Source organism: Podarcis bocagei (assembly GCF_964188305.1).
Source record: "Podarcis bocagei genome assembly, chromosome: 3".
Classification (NCBI taxonomy): Eukaryota; Metazoa; Chordata; class Lepidosauria; order Squamata; family Lacertidae; genus Podarcis; species Podarcis bocagei.
The window spans coordinates 14239321-14254104 of record NC_138127.1 but is presented as its reverse complement, the minus strand read 5'-3'; the positions used below and the strand labels follow the sequence as shown (position 1 = coordinate 14254104).

General features: G+C 41.0%; 2 protein-coding genes across 6 annotated transcripts in view; one reads left to right on the top strand and one right to left on the bottom strand.

Annotated features, from left to right (window-relative positions):
• Positions 1 to 14784, top strand: part of ADAM17 (ADAM metallopeptidase domain 17) — a 290647-nt gene that overhangs the window by 86038 nt on the left and 189825 nt on the right. The gene's annotated exons all lie outside the window — the stretch shown is intronic.
• The window catches only part of ASAP2 (ArfGAP with SH3 domain, ankyrin repeat and PH domain 2), a 100017-nt gene that overhangs the window by 21509 nt on the left and 63724 nt on the right, over positions 1 to 14784 (bottom strand). For 3 of the 5 annotated variants that reach the window (XM_081189029.1, XM_081189026.1, XM_081189028.1), the window contains exons 12-17: positions 9807 to 9894; positions 6910 to 6958; positions 6108 to 6274; positions 4969 to 5102; positions 2771 to 2865; positions 1793 to 1849 (exon numbers count right to left, since the gene is read on the bottom strand). In XM_081189029.1, coding sequence (XP_081045155.1) covers positions 1793 to 1849; positions 2771 to 2865; positions 4969 to 5102; positions 6108 to 6274; positions 6910 to 6958; positions 9807 to 9894 — 590 coding nt within the window. The remainder of the gene's footprint in view (positions 1 to 1792; positions 1850 to 2770; positions 2866 to 4968; positions 5103 to 6107; positions 6275 to 6909; positions 6959 to 9806; positions 9895 to 14784) is intronic. The other 2 variants (XM_081189030.1, XM_081189027.1) reach the window with 1 other exon arrangement.

The following is a 14784-nucleotide window of genomic DNA, read 5'->3' as shown; positions in this document are numbered from 1 at the left end:
GGGCCACTATGATCACTTCCCTCCATCTTTGTAACATATGTGAAAGTTTTGTAGTTATGACTGTTTACTTGTAGAAACAACAAACTGATTGATTGGGGTGAATGAATAAACTCTACTCGCTGCCATAAAAATCTGTTTTCTTTAGGTCTTTTTCAGGAAATGCATAAAATTACTTTGCAAATTGAATTAAAACTAATTGCAGGGTCATTTGATGGATGTGCTCTTCCAACAATTCAAGGGAAACCCCCTGCACTGAACTTAAAAGTCAGACTGTTCTGTTACCATTTTACATTATTTATCTTGAGGTCAGTTGCTTAAGTTTGCTGTCATGTGTGATTTAACATGGAATCTGTTACAGATTACAGAGGATAACCGGATCGCGTACGTTCCATTCAAACACCAGCTTTTAAGGCTTTAGTCTGCCTTTGCCTAAAAAACTGGAAAATTTGCAAGGTAATTTTAAGCCCCAACTTTTCTTCTTTGCTATCATTGGAGGCAGGGAGGAGAGTACCTATCAATTCTTCCTTTCTTGTTGTGCTACTTGATCTTTTCAAGCTGTTCACTAGGTTACTTTTAATATAAATGAGGAACAGTGTGGTGTAATGTTGGACTAGGACCTGGGAAGCCAGACTACAAATCCCAACTCAGCCATGAAGTTCACTGGGTGATCTTGGGCCAAGTCACAGTCTCTCAGGCTAACCTATCTCACGGGGTTGTTCTGAGGATACAAGCATGCCTGCCCCCTTGAGCTCCTTAGGGGAAAGTTGTGAGATAATTTTTTAAAAAATAAATTATTTGCTACTACAGTGGTACCTCGGAAGTTGAACGGAATCCGTTCCAGAAGTCTGTCCGACTTCCAAAACATTTGGAACCCAAAGCATGGCTTCCAATTGGCTGCAGGAAGCTCCTGCAGCCAATCAGAAGCCGCGGAAGCCCCATTGGATGTTCAGGTTCCAAAGAATGTTCACATTCCGGAACACTCACTTCCGGGTTTGCAGTGTTCAGGAGCCAAAATGTTCGACTCACAAAGAGTTCGGGATCCAAGGTATGACTGTATGCTGAAATTTTATTCAGAATGCACCTCAGCAGACCACGGCACCTTTCCCTGCCATTTCTTTACAAGCAGAGATACCAAGAGTTACCTCTTACGTTTATAAAAATGTCACCAAACTGGATAGGAAAAAAAGATGTTTGATCCAGAGAGTTCTTGTGAAACGCCACTTGCAGGACGATCCCACAAAAATAAAGGGATGTGCGATTTTTTGCTGATTCCTCCTGTCTCCTGAAAAGCTGCTCCAGAGGGCTGGGGAAGTAGGGCAAATCAGGAAAAAACCCCACCTGCCCTGCTTCTTCTAAGTCCCTTTTGTGCACAGAAGCAGCTCTTATGTTTGTGGAAGGGAAATAACTATCAACTTTATTTATTTGTTGATACAATTCTGATCTGTTTTCAGTCCTGTTATTTTAGCTTTTTGAAAGTTTTACATTGTTATTCATTCTTCTGACTGATAATTTTATAGTTTTAGCTTTTTCATAAATGGCTTTGGATTCTTTCTTTCTTTTTTCTTTTTTTACAATCGTGCAGCGTATAAATTTCATGAAATAAACAAAATAGGAATTTGTGCTCCAGCAGAAAGCCATCCCTGAAGTTTACGCTCACACTGTTAATGCTGCTGAAGTTCCCTAACGAGCAACTTGCTTAATTTATTGGGTTATGCCCAAATTTCTTTCCCCTCCAATTGCTCCTTTAAATGAAGCGAAGGAATTTTATGAGAAGGCTTTGAGAGTCACTTACATCTGTGTGAGAATGTGATCTGTACACATGTGGAGGTTGACGTTTTCAATTTGATTCCTAAAAATAGCAATTTAAGCTTATTTTAGTCATTAAACAAGGGTTATATATTGTGCATGACTTCAATGATTATAGTTGACTTTAATGACTATGGTTGCCAGATGTCCATTTACCTAAGCGTGGCATCATCATAAAACATAGCTGTTTACACACAAGGAGATCTTAGGCTACAACTTGCTGTCTGTTTTAAACCAGAATTAGTTGTTCCGACAGAGTCATGATTGATTGATTTTAAAAAAATTAATTTAGCCTTGACACATGGATTGGTGGGATCCTTTTGCTAATTTAGGGTTGCCGTATTTCAAGAAGTAAAAATCCAGACACAAAAAGTTGAGGGGTTTTTTTTTGGGTAAATTTCAAAACTCCGGACATTCGGCCAAAACTGTCCCCAGAAGCTAAGTCCGGCATTGGAATCCCAGACAATCTAGACGTATGGCAACCCTAACCAATTAATGGGATCCTCTTTCCAGTCAGAGAGTTTATGAACTCAGTACTTTCTTGTTCTCCAATACTCTCCTTTTTCTGAGACTATTCTCTTTTTCCATCCTCTCTCTGTCAAACGGGAGCTGTTAATGGAACTATTGCTAGTAAACGTTCACATATATCCTCTTAGCAATCCTTAGAACAGTTCTATAAGTTCATATTCCTGCAGCCCTGCTTAAATTTCATGCTGTTTGTTGCCTATTTAGAAAGTGCTGACTATTGTGGGTTTTTCTGTTTCTATAAACTGGTCAACGGCTGCAATAAATTCACCCAAATTGCAAGTGGGGGGCGGGCTTGGAGGCAGAGAGAGCAGTGATTTGCTTTAGGTCAACTCGCAAGTTCATAATGAGGGCAGTATTTGAACAAGGGACTGTCCAATTCACATTCTTAATCACTACACTGTAAAAGCTTCCCATACTTTCAATGTTTCATACTTACATATCACTGCTTGGGTTGGGTTTGACCATTTCATCTGCCGGCAAACAAAATTCCATAATTTCGTTAAATCCCGCATTCCCAATATTTTTGGCAAGCTATAAAGGGAAATAATAAACACACCGGGCAAAGATTAACATAATCACGTCAAGCAACTGATTTCAGCAGCAACCCATTTTTTTGATTTTCCAGTAGAGTAAGAACTTAAGGTTAAAAAGTTAAATCTTAGAGAATTCTGGGGGTGATATCCACTGCTAGTTCTACTCAAGGGTAGACCCATTGAAATTAATTTCCACAACAAATTTAGGAACATTACTTTCAATAGGTCTATGTTCCGAGTAGAACGTACCGTATTTTTCGCCCTATAAGACACACTTTTTCCCCTCCAAAAATGAAGGGGAAATGTGGGTGCGTCTTATGGGGCGAATGCAGGCTTTCGCTGAAGCCTGGAGAGTGAGAGGGGTTGGTGCGCACCGACCCCTCTCGCTCTCCAGGCTACAGGAGAGCCCCAGCGCCAGCCCCACAAGGTCGGGGGACAGAGGGAGGCGAAACGCCGCCATCCCTCTGTCTCCCGAAGTGGTTTGGAGGCTGACGGCGGGGAGAAGAGCACTTCTCCCCGCTGCCTGCCCCACCACTCGGGGACAGCAGGGAGACGCGCTGCGTCTCCCTGCTGTCCCCGGACCTGATCGCAAGGCGGGCGGGGGGGAGAAGAGCACTTCTCCCCGCTGCCTGCCCCACAAGCGCCTGAGGGGGAAATAATTTTTTTTCTTTATTTCCCCCCAAAAAACTTGATGCGTCCTATGGGCTGGTGCGTCCTATGGGGCGAAAAATACGGTAGTTGGATACAACACTGAATCTGTAGTTCCCTGTCCTGCCCAGATGGGTCCTTTTAACACATGAAACCAACAAGCTTTATTAAACAAAGCTCCAATAGCGTGACCGCAGTTCCTATAGAAACAGTTTAGTCCTGATATATATATATATTAATATATATTAATTGCAATACAGGAGAGACTTTCTTCCAAGAAATTTAAAAGAGATTCTATTGTTGGATGATCTCCAATATTAGCCATACTTAGATTTTGAGTATGACTTACGTAGCTGTATACCACTTATAGAATTACAGTAACACTGTACACACACAGACTCGGTTTGCACATTGTGGTAAGCTGTTAAGTGCTGATCTGAGGTGTTTCGTTCCTCCTAACTGGTGTGCAGAGGATATAAATGACATGGTTTAGTGTTACAACCAACCAGATATCATGGTTTGTTTTCTCCAAACAGACTTATCAACTGCGTTTTTGGGGGACACAATTGTGGTTTCGTTGGGGAAAAACAGTCTTTGTGTTATGAGAATTATAAGGTCTAAGATATAAAATAAATTTACCAGGCAAACACATATATAAATATATAAACCACATGTCTGAAACAGTACAGGAAAAAAGTCCTGAAACTATTTTGTCTCTCCCAAATTGACCTCAAATATTTCTCTGCAAGGACAAAGGAAATGGGAAAACCTCCCCATTGTCTCTTTGCTCACAAATCCTGTCTTAAGGGCCTATCTGTGTATGAATAGGGTGAGTCTGTGACCTGGATTCAGGAACTGAGTATTTACAATCACAAAGGAATGGCCAGACTGCCCAAGTAATGCAATCAGTGATCATTATCAGGTGCCCTGGCAGACAGGGTTTCTGCTGTATACCGCCTCTTCTGTGATGTATGTATGATGTATTGGGGGGTGGCCTTAAGCTTACAAGGTGTCAATTTCAAAAAGTCTATCTATAAGGGCTTGCACACCATTGTTCTGGGTTCCTCCTCCCTCGTGCATGTGGTGAGTGAAGACCCTGTTGCAACAATAAAGATCAGGCTTACTAGCTGCTTTGCTTCTCAATATTCTCTAGTTGGCCTCTGTTATTTTCTCCTACTGATAGAGAACCTACAAAAGGACTCTATATAGGCTCTTGGGTACCCCATAAGGGAAAAGGAGCAGTTTTTTTTTTCTTATAACACTTTGATTCAGACATAACACTCTCCCAGGAATCATGGCATGTTTCTCCCCGGTGCAAACAGAGAGGAGTAAAATGGGTATGGTCTGTTTATATGTGGTCAACCATTAACTGTGTGTTACCATAATGAGCAAATACTGCCACCAGCTACACACCAACTCAGCTTTCGAATGACAGAAACATTTTTTACTTTACCAGCAACTCAGATGTTCCCAGCACATCTAACGTGAGTGACTGCATTCTGGAATAGTGGACGCCAAGTTCCCGATGGATTCCTGAACACTCAATGCAAGTTAAAATGCCTAGGTTTGTTGAGAGCCATGTAGGATCTAAAAATGATAGAATAGAAGAAAAAGAACGTAAGTCACACAGGGTAATGAAATAACAGAATCCCTTCATGGGACATAAACCCAGCAACTAGATTTTGCATCCATACAAAGCAAAAAAAAATGTATAAAGCACATGATTAGTTGATGTTGGTTTTCACTGTACTGTTTTCTGTATTATTGTAAACTGATTTGATATTTTTTCTAAGAAACAGTGGTATATAAGTATTTTGACAGACAGATAAATTAACTACAACTGCTGACTTAACAGATAGGGCAAGGTTCTGGGACAATGTGGTGGAAGTGAGTTGTTGTGGGGAGGAACGTGCACCTCTGAATGGGCCTCTCCTGGGATTATCTGTAGGACTCCACTACACAGACAATTTCAAAACTGAAAATGGAAAAAGCAGCATCCGTAATAGTGTGAAAGCATTAAGGCATACAAGTTGTTCTAACTCCCCTTTTGGAGGGGAGTTGGTAGATAGGTTTCTGCTTTTTAGGTAAAGGTAAAAGGACCCCTGACCACTAGGTCCAGTCGTGGCCGACTCTGGGGTTGCGGCGCTCATCTCGCTTTATTGGCCGAGGGAGCCGGTGTACAGCTTCCAGGTCATGCGGCCAGCATGACTAAGCCGCTTCTGGCGAACCAGAGCAGCACACGGAAACACCATTTACCTTCCCGCCGGAGTGGTACCTATTTATCTACTTGCACCTTGACATGCTTTCAAACTGCTAGGTTGGCAGGAGCAGGGACCGAGCAACGGGAGCTCACCCCGTCACGGGGATCCAAACTGCCGACCTTCTGACCGGCAAGTCCTAGGCTCTGTGGTTTAACCCACAGTGCCAACCGCGTCCCTGCTTTTTATGTAGGATTGTCTTAAATTGCATTAATTGTCCTATATGCTTATGATTTGCTATTAGCTGTTTTGAGCAACTAGGAAAAACAGGTGGTGAGAAGGACCCAAAACTTTAAACGGGAAACAGCACATTGTCACTTTGAAAAAAAGTCACCTTGTGCCCCACAGTCACAGCACGTGTCATTCCCAGGCATCCTCTGTACATCAGAGATGATTTCCTTTGTCAGTTCTTGGACAATGTTGTTTTCTCCTGTGTTGTCATCGCCTTTGAATGCATTATTTAAAGCTTCTTCTTTACTGTTCTGCAGCACCGATATCCAGCTTGAAAAACAAAACACAACAAATCCCATTTCTCTGTTCAACTGGTCAAAATGCACTACTGCCCTCCAGAGAAAAAAGTTTAAAGGAAGGCAGACAAGGCTTACAAGGCTGAGCTTAGCTCTCGCTTACAGTCACAGGGAGGAGGCAAACAAGAGTCGACTCAAAACTTCAGGGCGGGCTACTGTCACAGAGGAGGCTAAAAGAAAAAACTCCCACTGGAGTTTAAGGGCTGTGATAGGTGTGTGGTTTTTAAAGCTAAGGAAAGGAATTCTGGCTAGGGTTGAAAATCTCCACAGTTGGAAATTTGGTGGCGCTGGTGGAAGGCATTTGTTTCCTAAACATTAAAATTCCATGGTTCCACATTTATTTGCATTGCTGCCTGTAGAGCCAATATGGTACCCGTCAGGGATGATGAGAATAGTAATCCAATGACATCTGGATGGGACCACATTGACTATCCCTGCTGTAGATGAACAGAAAGTTTAGTCTTCCTAGCCTGTCTAAATAATGGCTAGAATTAAGGATTATCTTTCTCCACAGTAGAGAAGCAGTTGTTTTATCTACTGTAGACACCACTATCATGAGCAAGCAAAACCGCAAAGAAAACAACAAAAACCACTATTAATGCAACTTACATTTGACAGTCCTGTTCATCCTCTGCTTGGAAATGATACGTTCGGTCATCTACAGGAAGATAAAATGTTTCTATTGTCAACTCCCAGAAATGTTTGGATAGTTCATCTCATCATAACAGTCATGACCATTTCCGAAACTCATGTACTAGATACTGGTGGTTGTTACTGGAGTTAAAATTAACTGGGCAATACATTACCCGGGGTTAAAATCACCCATATATGCAGATGATGCAAGTAGGATTAAACGGCAGGCTCACGTATAACTTCCCTGCTGATATGGTTGCTTATTTGATCAGACCAAAGACCACCAACAGAAAAGTTATTGCAAATGTTTGCTCAGAGCTAGTTTAGCAATGCAGGGGTTAATACAATGACACCATCAGCAACTGTTGGTTGTGTAACTATTTTCCATCCATCCTATTTCCCTAATGTACCTGGAATGTGAGTGCTCTTGCCCAGATGGGGGAAGTCTTCCTACATTTTTTTTTAAAAAATGCTCAAAATAATGACATGCATTATTGTGGGCTTCCTGAAAGCATTTTGCTGTCCACTGTTGGAAACAGGATGCTGGGATTGATGAACCTGATCTAGTAAGGACTTTATGTTCATTTTACATTTTTACAGCGCAAGTTCCTCCTGACTCACTTCCAGCAGTTTTTTTCCTCCACCTTCCAACCATCGCAATACAAGGAGATGTTTTATTTTTCTTTCTAGAACCCTGATAGCGCCCTTGCCTGCTTTTCACTTGGGCGTTTTTTTTCTTTGCCACTTTGCTTTGTAACATTTGCTCTTTATTTCCATTGTGTTGTTTGGAGGGGGGGGTGGAAACACCCGCCAATTTAAATATTTCAAGCCAAACATGATGGTAAAAAATGCCTCAATTTAGTGCAACCACAAGTCCACAGCATGTGAAATCGGAAATAATTTTCAAACGTTTTTCCCAAGGTTGCTCTCTCACATTAAAGCAGACCTTTGAAACAACTAAGCAGACCTCTGAAAGCTATTATAAAAGACTTGTACAGTCTTACGGCTACATCTCAGAGGATTGCATCATAGCGTACGTCACACCTACATATTTCCACTTCTCCAGAAACCTCAAGTCCATGCAGTTGCGTATGTCTCTGCGTGTAGAGTGCTGGATTAAAAACAGTGTGTTTGCCATGGACCTGACTCATACACTACCAGAACAGCACAGAAGCCATTGCTTTGTGGTTGTGTGTCACGCCTTTCTAGTAACAACTGAAGAGAAGCAATCACACAGACAAGCTGATGGGCATGACCAAACAGCCGTGATTCCCATGTTGTATCCAGTTAAAATGTTTGGAATTCTACGTTAGCAGCAAAGTTGTATTTGCAAACTAATTTGTTTAGAAAGTTTGTCTTTGTGAAGAGAGAGAGATGACTTGGATCTAAAGACCCTGCTGTAGCCACTCATGCAGGTTCTTCCCCACCCAACTGGCTGGCAGCCCTCTGAGATGTGGTTCGAGAAGGTCAGGAGACTCTCAAGAGCCGCTTGTGGGGAGACGCAGGGGGACTGGAGAAACAGGAAACTCTAGTAGCCACATCTGAGTGGGAGCATCTCCCCCTCTCCCTCTTGGACATATGGATCCAAGCCCCAGTTATGAACTATATAATTTGGCACAGCTATCAACATGAGAAGCTTAGGATGGCGTAATTGTAAAAAAATATGTAGAGAAAGGATGCCTTAGGAAATCTTTGGCCTTCCATATGTTGTTGGACCATATCAACCTCATCCAGCATGGCTAACAGGGCTGATGGGAGTTGTAGTCCAACACCTGGAGGTCCCCCACCCATTGCCTTGGGAGATATGAAGTATAGAAAGGTTGCCCAGAATGTATGCAATAGGATTGGCTGCAACATAACAATTTGGTGGTCAGTGAGCAAAACAGGAAACCCCCTAGAACCAAATGAAGGACGAGGAATGTCAGAAGTATGACAGTGTTAGAAGTATGGGATTTATCGTGCACATGATCAAGTTCAGAAAGATTCCTCAAGAGAAAGGTAGCCATTTTGATCTGAATCCCAAAATCTTAAATGGGCAGAAGGTGTAGTATGACCTGTGGATATTAGCCATGCGGGGAGCTGCAAGGACTAGAGCATGTTCCTAACTAGAAAGCCAGATTTGGTGAACCTACAGAAAAAGGGGCACACTGTAAACAGAAGAATGAATGGCTAAATGTTGTAGCCAGCTCAAGGAACAAGTGGCCTATACTGAAAGAACAGTGCTAATTTTGCACCTAGAAGAAAACGAAAGAAAAGAACATCTGTATCAAAGAAAGTGGAGGCAGAATGTTGGCATATTCAAGAGAGGAAGGTGTGAGGAAGAGAATGGCACACACATACCCCAGTTTGCACAGTATGATCTTGACTTATATATCTTTTTTTCTTTCAATAAAAAATATAAAAAACCTATTATATGTATAAGATGCTACAAAACTCCCGGTTCTGAAAGAAGAAACCCCCATGATCAAGAAAAGGAATTGTTGTTAAATATTAGTTATTTATAATTACATGACCTTTCTGATAATATTTCAACAATATATTCTATACAGGCTTCATGAATGATTTTGAGATTTGGTTCTGCAGAGAAATCAGGAAAGCATACCTAAAATAACCTGAATAGGGCACCCAGTGATGGCTAATACAGCAACAAAAACTGAGACATATAAACGAATAGTTTATACTGACAAACATATAAGAATGATATGTGAAATATATGAAAGGCAAAAATGTTCAAACAAAGCAAGCTCTGATAGCAACATATTCCAAATGTATCAGACTGATTTTTGGAATCTCACCATTAACTTGTTTTTCCCCCTGAAACAATATGGAGATTTTTAGAACTAACTAATAGAAAGTACCTACAACAAACCTACGTGATATGAGGTCAAAACATTTTTTCTCTTCTGGGTTTGTTTTCACTTGGCAAGTTAACAGATTGAGCTTTGCAGGAGGCCGGTTTGCCTGATTAAAGAAGAAAACAAAACAAAAAGGAATATCCCTTAGTAAAAATGCATAAAGTATAAAGACTTTCCTGTTATCATGGATTTCTAAAGGGAGAATCCTCCTGCATACAAGACACCCAAGATATGCCCATGGAAATTACCAAAATAGGCAGATATCCAGTTCTTTTGAATAAACTACAGGAAGTGGAAATGATTAGATCTAGGGCAAGTTCACAGCAATCTGAACTGTAAGGAACGAGGCAAATTGCTACTTCCTGTATTACAGTGGTACCTTGGTTTGCAACCGCTTTGGATTACAGCCATTTTGGATTACAACCACGTCAAACCCGTAAGTGCGTGTCCCTTCTTTTGGATTACAACCAATTTTTGGGGGGGAGGTCCCAATGGTGAAAGCACATCTTGGGTTACAACCTGTTTTGGTTTACAACTGGACCTCCGGAACAGATTATGGTTGTAAGCCAAAGTACCACTGTACAATATTAAGATGTGTCTACACCTCAGAAAGATGTGAGCCTTGGGAAGCAGGTCAAGAATGGCTGGATAAATTTACTTTTGTTCTAAAGTTCCATTCAGAAATATAGTCAACGGGTACAACTCACACCACTGCCATTTATGCTTTATGAAATAATTGTGTGAGCACTATAATTTACTCGTGAGCACATCCTCCTGCTGCAACACTTGGCCGATACAGGAAGCATCTACTTTAGTAATAAAGGTGCATTAGACTAAGTTAAAATGATTTGAACTCTTGTAAAGGATCCAAAGGACAAGGTAACATTTGGCTCTCCGACTTGTTATAGTAGGCACTGAAGACAAATAAACCATTAAGAGTTATTGACACAATTAACATTACATGCAAATATTTACCATAAAAACATAAGACAAAGCAGTTCCAAGAGATGCAGCGTGGATAAAAACTCATATTGACTATTGCAGTCGGACATTACACAAGAATATTAGTGGCACATTTCATAAACAGTAAAGGCAAACAGAGATTTTTTTTTTCATGTGTTCAATTCTTGACAACTATGGTGCGAGTAAATATTTGCAAAAACAAGGCTATGGTGGATTCCTCTTCCTAAGGATACATCTTTTCATCATGACTGGTTTATGAGAACATTATGGGCTGGTTTACACCAAACGATTGCATTCAGATTTTACACATGGTTAAGGCATGGGAGCAAAAACATTTAGGGCTCATCAACACTGGAGTGTAACATGGATTTGAAGCTGCTTGCGTCTCGATTTTTTGCAGCAACTGGTACTTCCACAGATAAAAGAAGAATATGCAATATAAAAATGGTATGTTATCCAACTGCAGATGGACTGAATTGCATTGTGTGGGTGGACTTCTTTTTAAAGTGTGATGTTTCACTGGGTGTGGTCTGTCGCCACATCCCGTTTCCATTTTGTTTCTATCAGTGTAAAGCAAAGGCCTGTCCATTATCACCAGTTGTTCCTGAAGGCACATTTGCATTACAGTGGTGCCCCGCAAGACGAATGCCTCGCAAGACGGAAAACCCGCTAGACGAAAGGGTTTTCCGTTTTTGAGCTGCTTCGCAAGACGATTTTCCCTATGGGCTTGCTTTGCAAGACGAAAACGTCTTGCGAGTGTTCCGATTTTTCCCCGCTTCCCCCCTTTTTCTAAGCCGCTAATAGCCTTTTAGCCGCTAATCCGCTAAGCCTTTAATAGCCGCTAAGCCTTTAATAGCCGCTAAACCGCTAATAGCGCTAATCCGCTAAGGGTTGCTTCGCAAGACGAAAAAACCGCTAGACGAAGAGACTCGCGGAACGGATTGATTTCGTCTTGCGAGGCACCACTGTATTACTGTTTTTAAAACAACTCTTCTGCCTGGAATTACTCTTGTATAACCAGCTGTATTAAAAATAAAAATGACATTTGCCCTGGCAGGTACAGGAGACAGGAAAGAAAACGAGGAGGAAAAGAAGGAAAGAGGAAGAAGAAGAAGATACAGCATATATAAATACACAGCAAAACATCAAGCATTAAAAACTTCCCAATACAGGGGCTTTAAAGAAAGTGATTCCCAATCTTTCTTTGCCTGGCTTGGAGCGACACATGTTTTTTTACATCTCTCTTGAGCAAATTTAGTATATTAGAAAACCTGCATTTTTTTTTACAAAAAAGCATTTTAAAGGTGTATGGCACAGGTAAACAGCTGTTTTCATGCCTACAGGGGAACTGTCAGATTTCATTGCTTAGAACAACACACCTGTATTTTAAATTTATTTTTTAATGACTGATTTGCACAAACCTGGCATACTGGAAAACTTGTATTACAAAAATAAAAATTGGACGGTGGGCACCTGCAGCTAAGCAAATAGCATGCATATTCACAATAGACCTCAGGTTTTGTGAACTTACAGTGAGTGAGGAAGCACTAATTGAAGGAAGTGGGCAGCAACACAGAGAGGGAAGACATCCCATTCAAGCACCAGCTACAAGTGCAGACAGGACATCAAGCTACATTTCGGAGGCATAAAATTGAAAGCGCTTGCGTGTGGATGGAGATGCACAAATGCACGCACGGAAACAGCAGCCCAAGTACCCATGAATGCTGTCGTGTGGACAGAGCCTAGCCTACACCAAGGCCAGTGTGAATGTATTTACACTGACAAAACACAACAAAGTGAAAATTAGCCCCATGTCTCTTTGTGAAGCGAAAGATAATTGAATGTTTCTCTAGAGAAATAAAAGAAGAAACTAATTAAAACAGGGCAGGCGTAACCGAGAAGAAAACAAACAATCACTGTTTTATTTTCCATTTTTAACCACAACCACAACAACAACAAAGGACAATTTAAATGACTAGGAAACGCATTTGGCCAGGGTTTCCATTGCATTTAATTAGAAACTTGACCTGAAGGGTTTTACTGAAAACAGCAGGTCAAGAGATTAGGACTGTGCAGACTAACTGCTGAATTCAGCGCTGCACCATAACATTACACTACAATGACATTATAATGTTGGCACAGCAAACAGGGAAGTTGGTGCATGTAAAACATTCTTTGGCCTGGCATTTCTTCCTTTAGATTCTGGAGAATGGAAAGTTCCTATCTGATCCACTGGATCAACCTTACTCTCTTTTTAGAAACAAAGGTAATCTTCAGAATCCATCTACAGCTTTGGTATTTGAAAAGGAAGATGTGTAGCAATAATTGACAGAGACAAGAAAAAATACCAGAATCTGTTTGTATGTTAGAAGCAACCAGGGTGAAGTAGTATGTGAGTGAGGGGTAAGGTGGGTGGCATTTATAGCACAAAATCGCTTAAGTTTTGAAAGGCAACGTGATTTGGGGTGGAAGGATGACCCAAGTTAAGGATAGCAAAAACAAGGCTATCCCACATAACTATATCAACATAATTGCACCAGAGCTAAAGTGCACATGAATAGAGGAATGCTCATCTAATGTTCTTGCAGGAGGAAGAAAAAGGACAATCTTCCTTTCTACAACATGGGAACTGGGAGGCACAATGCACACCTTAGAGAACGTGAAAGGTCAGAAAAAAATGGAACTGCCCCAGACCAAGATCAATTCAAGAGCCAGTGTAACTCAGAACAGGAGCTAATTTGATGACCTAGCGCACAATCTCAGACCAACTATGGTCATACTAATGGAGTGGTTCTCCGCATGTGTGTTCCTTTTTACCCACTACACAGTAGCCACGCATGTACTGATATATATCTGGCATTAAAGGCAAGGCCTACCAGACATGGGGAATAACATTTGGAAGGCCTTAACACAGCAACAATAGCAGGTGACCCAACAGAAAACAAGGAATGATGCCTTTAGTGTGAATGACCACACCAAAATGCCAAAAGAGGAAGAGTAAGTTTAAACAGTTCTGTGGGCCACAGCAAAGGGTAGATCGGAGCTGAAAACCATAAGAAGGGCCAATCTAGTAAGTCTGTCAGAGGCCTATCCTGAAAGGGCAAGGAGCCACAGGCACATGTCCAAGGAAGAAATTCAGGGCATGCAGCCATTCTGATGATTCTTAATATGCATTAAGGCAAAGTAACATCAATCCCTGAAATGCATCAAGCATCTAGTATCTGAGAAAAGTGCAGATTTTGCAAGTACCAGAATTTCTGCATCTGGTTAGCTGTCCTGACGGGATACTGGAGAAAAGGGCTTTTTTAAACTTGAGAGCCGCACAGTTGGCATATGTGTGGTAGAATGTCCCAAGTGACAATAGCGTGGATTGCAAGGATGAAAATATGTTGAATTGTTACCCATGAACTGCTAATTTTTTCTTACTGATAGAGAACAATAAATTTCAATCGTGTTGATCTTCATTCCTGCTTGCTAGAAGGCACCAGCCAATATTTATCAGCTGGTAAAAACACAAGAGAAGACAAGTGTTGCTCCTTTAGTATCTTTGTGTATTGTAAGCCAACTACACGAAATCTGTATTTTGAGACTATCTATTTCACCAGACAGAAAAAAGTCTGCACAAACTAGGGGCCATAACCAACAAAGAAGTCACTTCTAGCAGTGTCCAAGCAGAATTATCAACTATGTGCACAGCATATAAATTATTCCCAATCCTGCTGTAAAGATGGTATTCCCAGAAAAGTATAGAAGGCCCTAATACAATTAAATTTACAGTGAAAGAAAGAAGAATTAATTTAGATCTTGGGAGAACCCCGTCCATGTTTGAATGAACTGTATCCACTCTGGCACATGAGATTTTCAAAAAACCAACCCTGAATTCGAAAGGAATTTGGACTGCAACCCCAACCTTTTAGTTTTTACTTTGCTAAACATATTTAAAATCCATCTAGTGCTGGAAATTGGGGACCACTTCACCTGCAACAACTATTTTATACAGAAAATGTTATTGTGTAAAAAGAATATGAAAAAA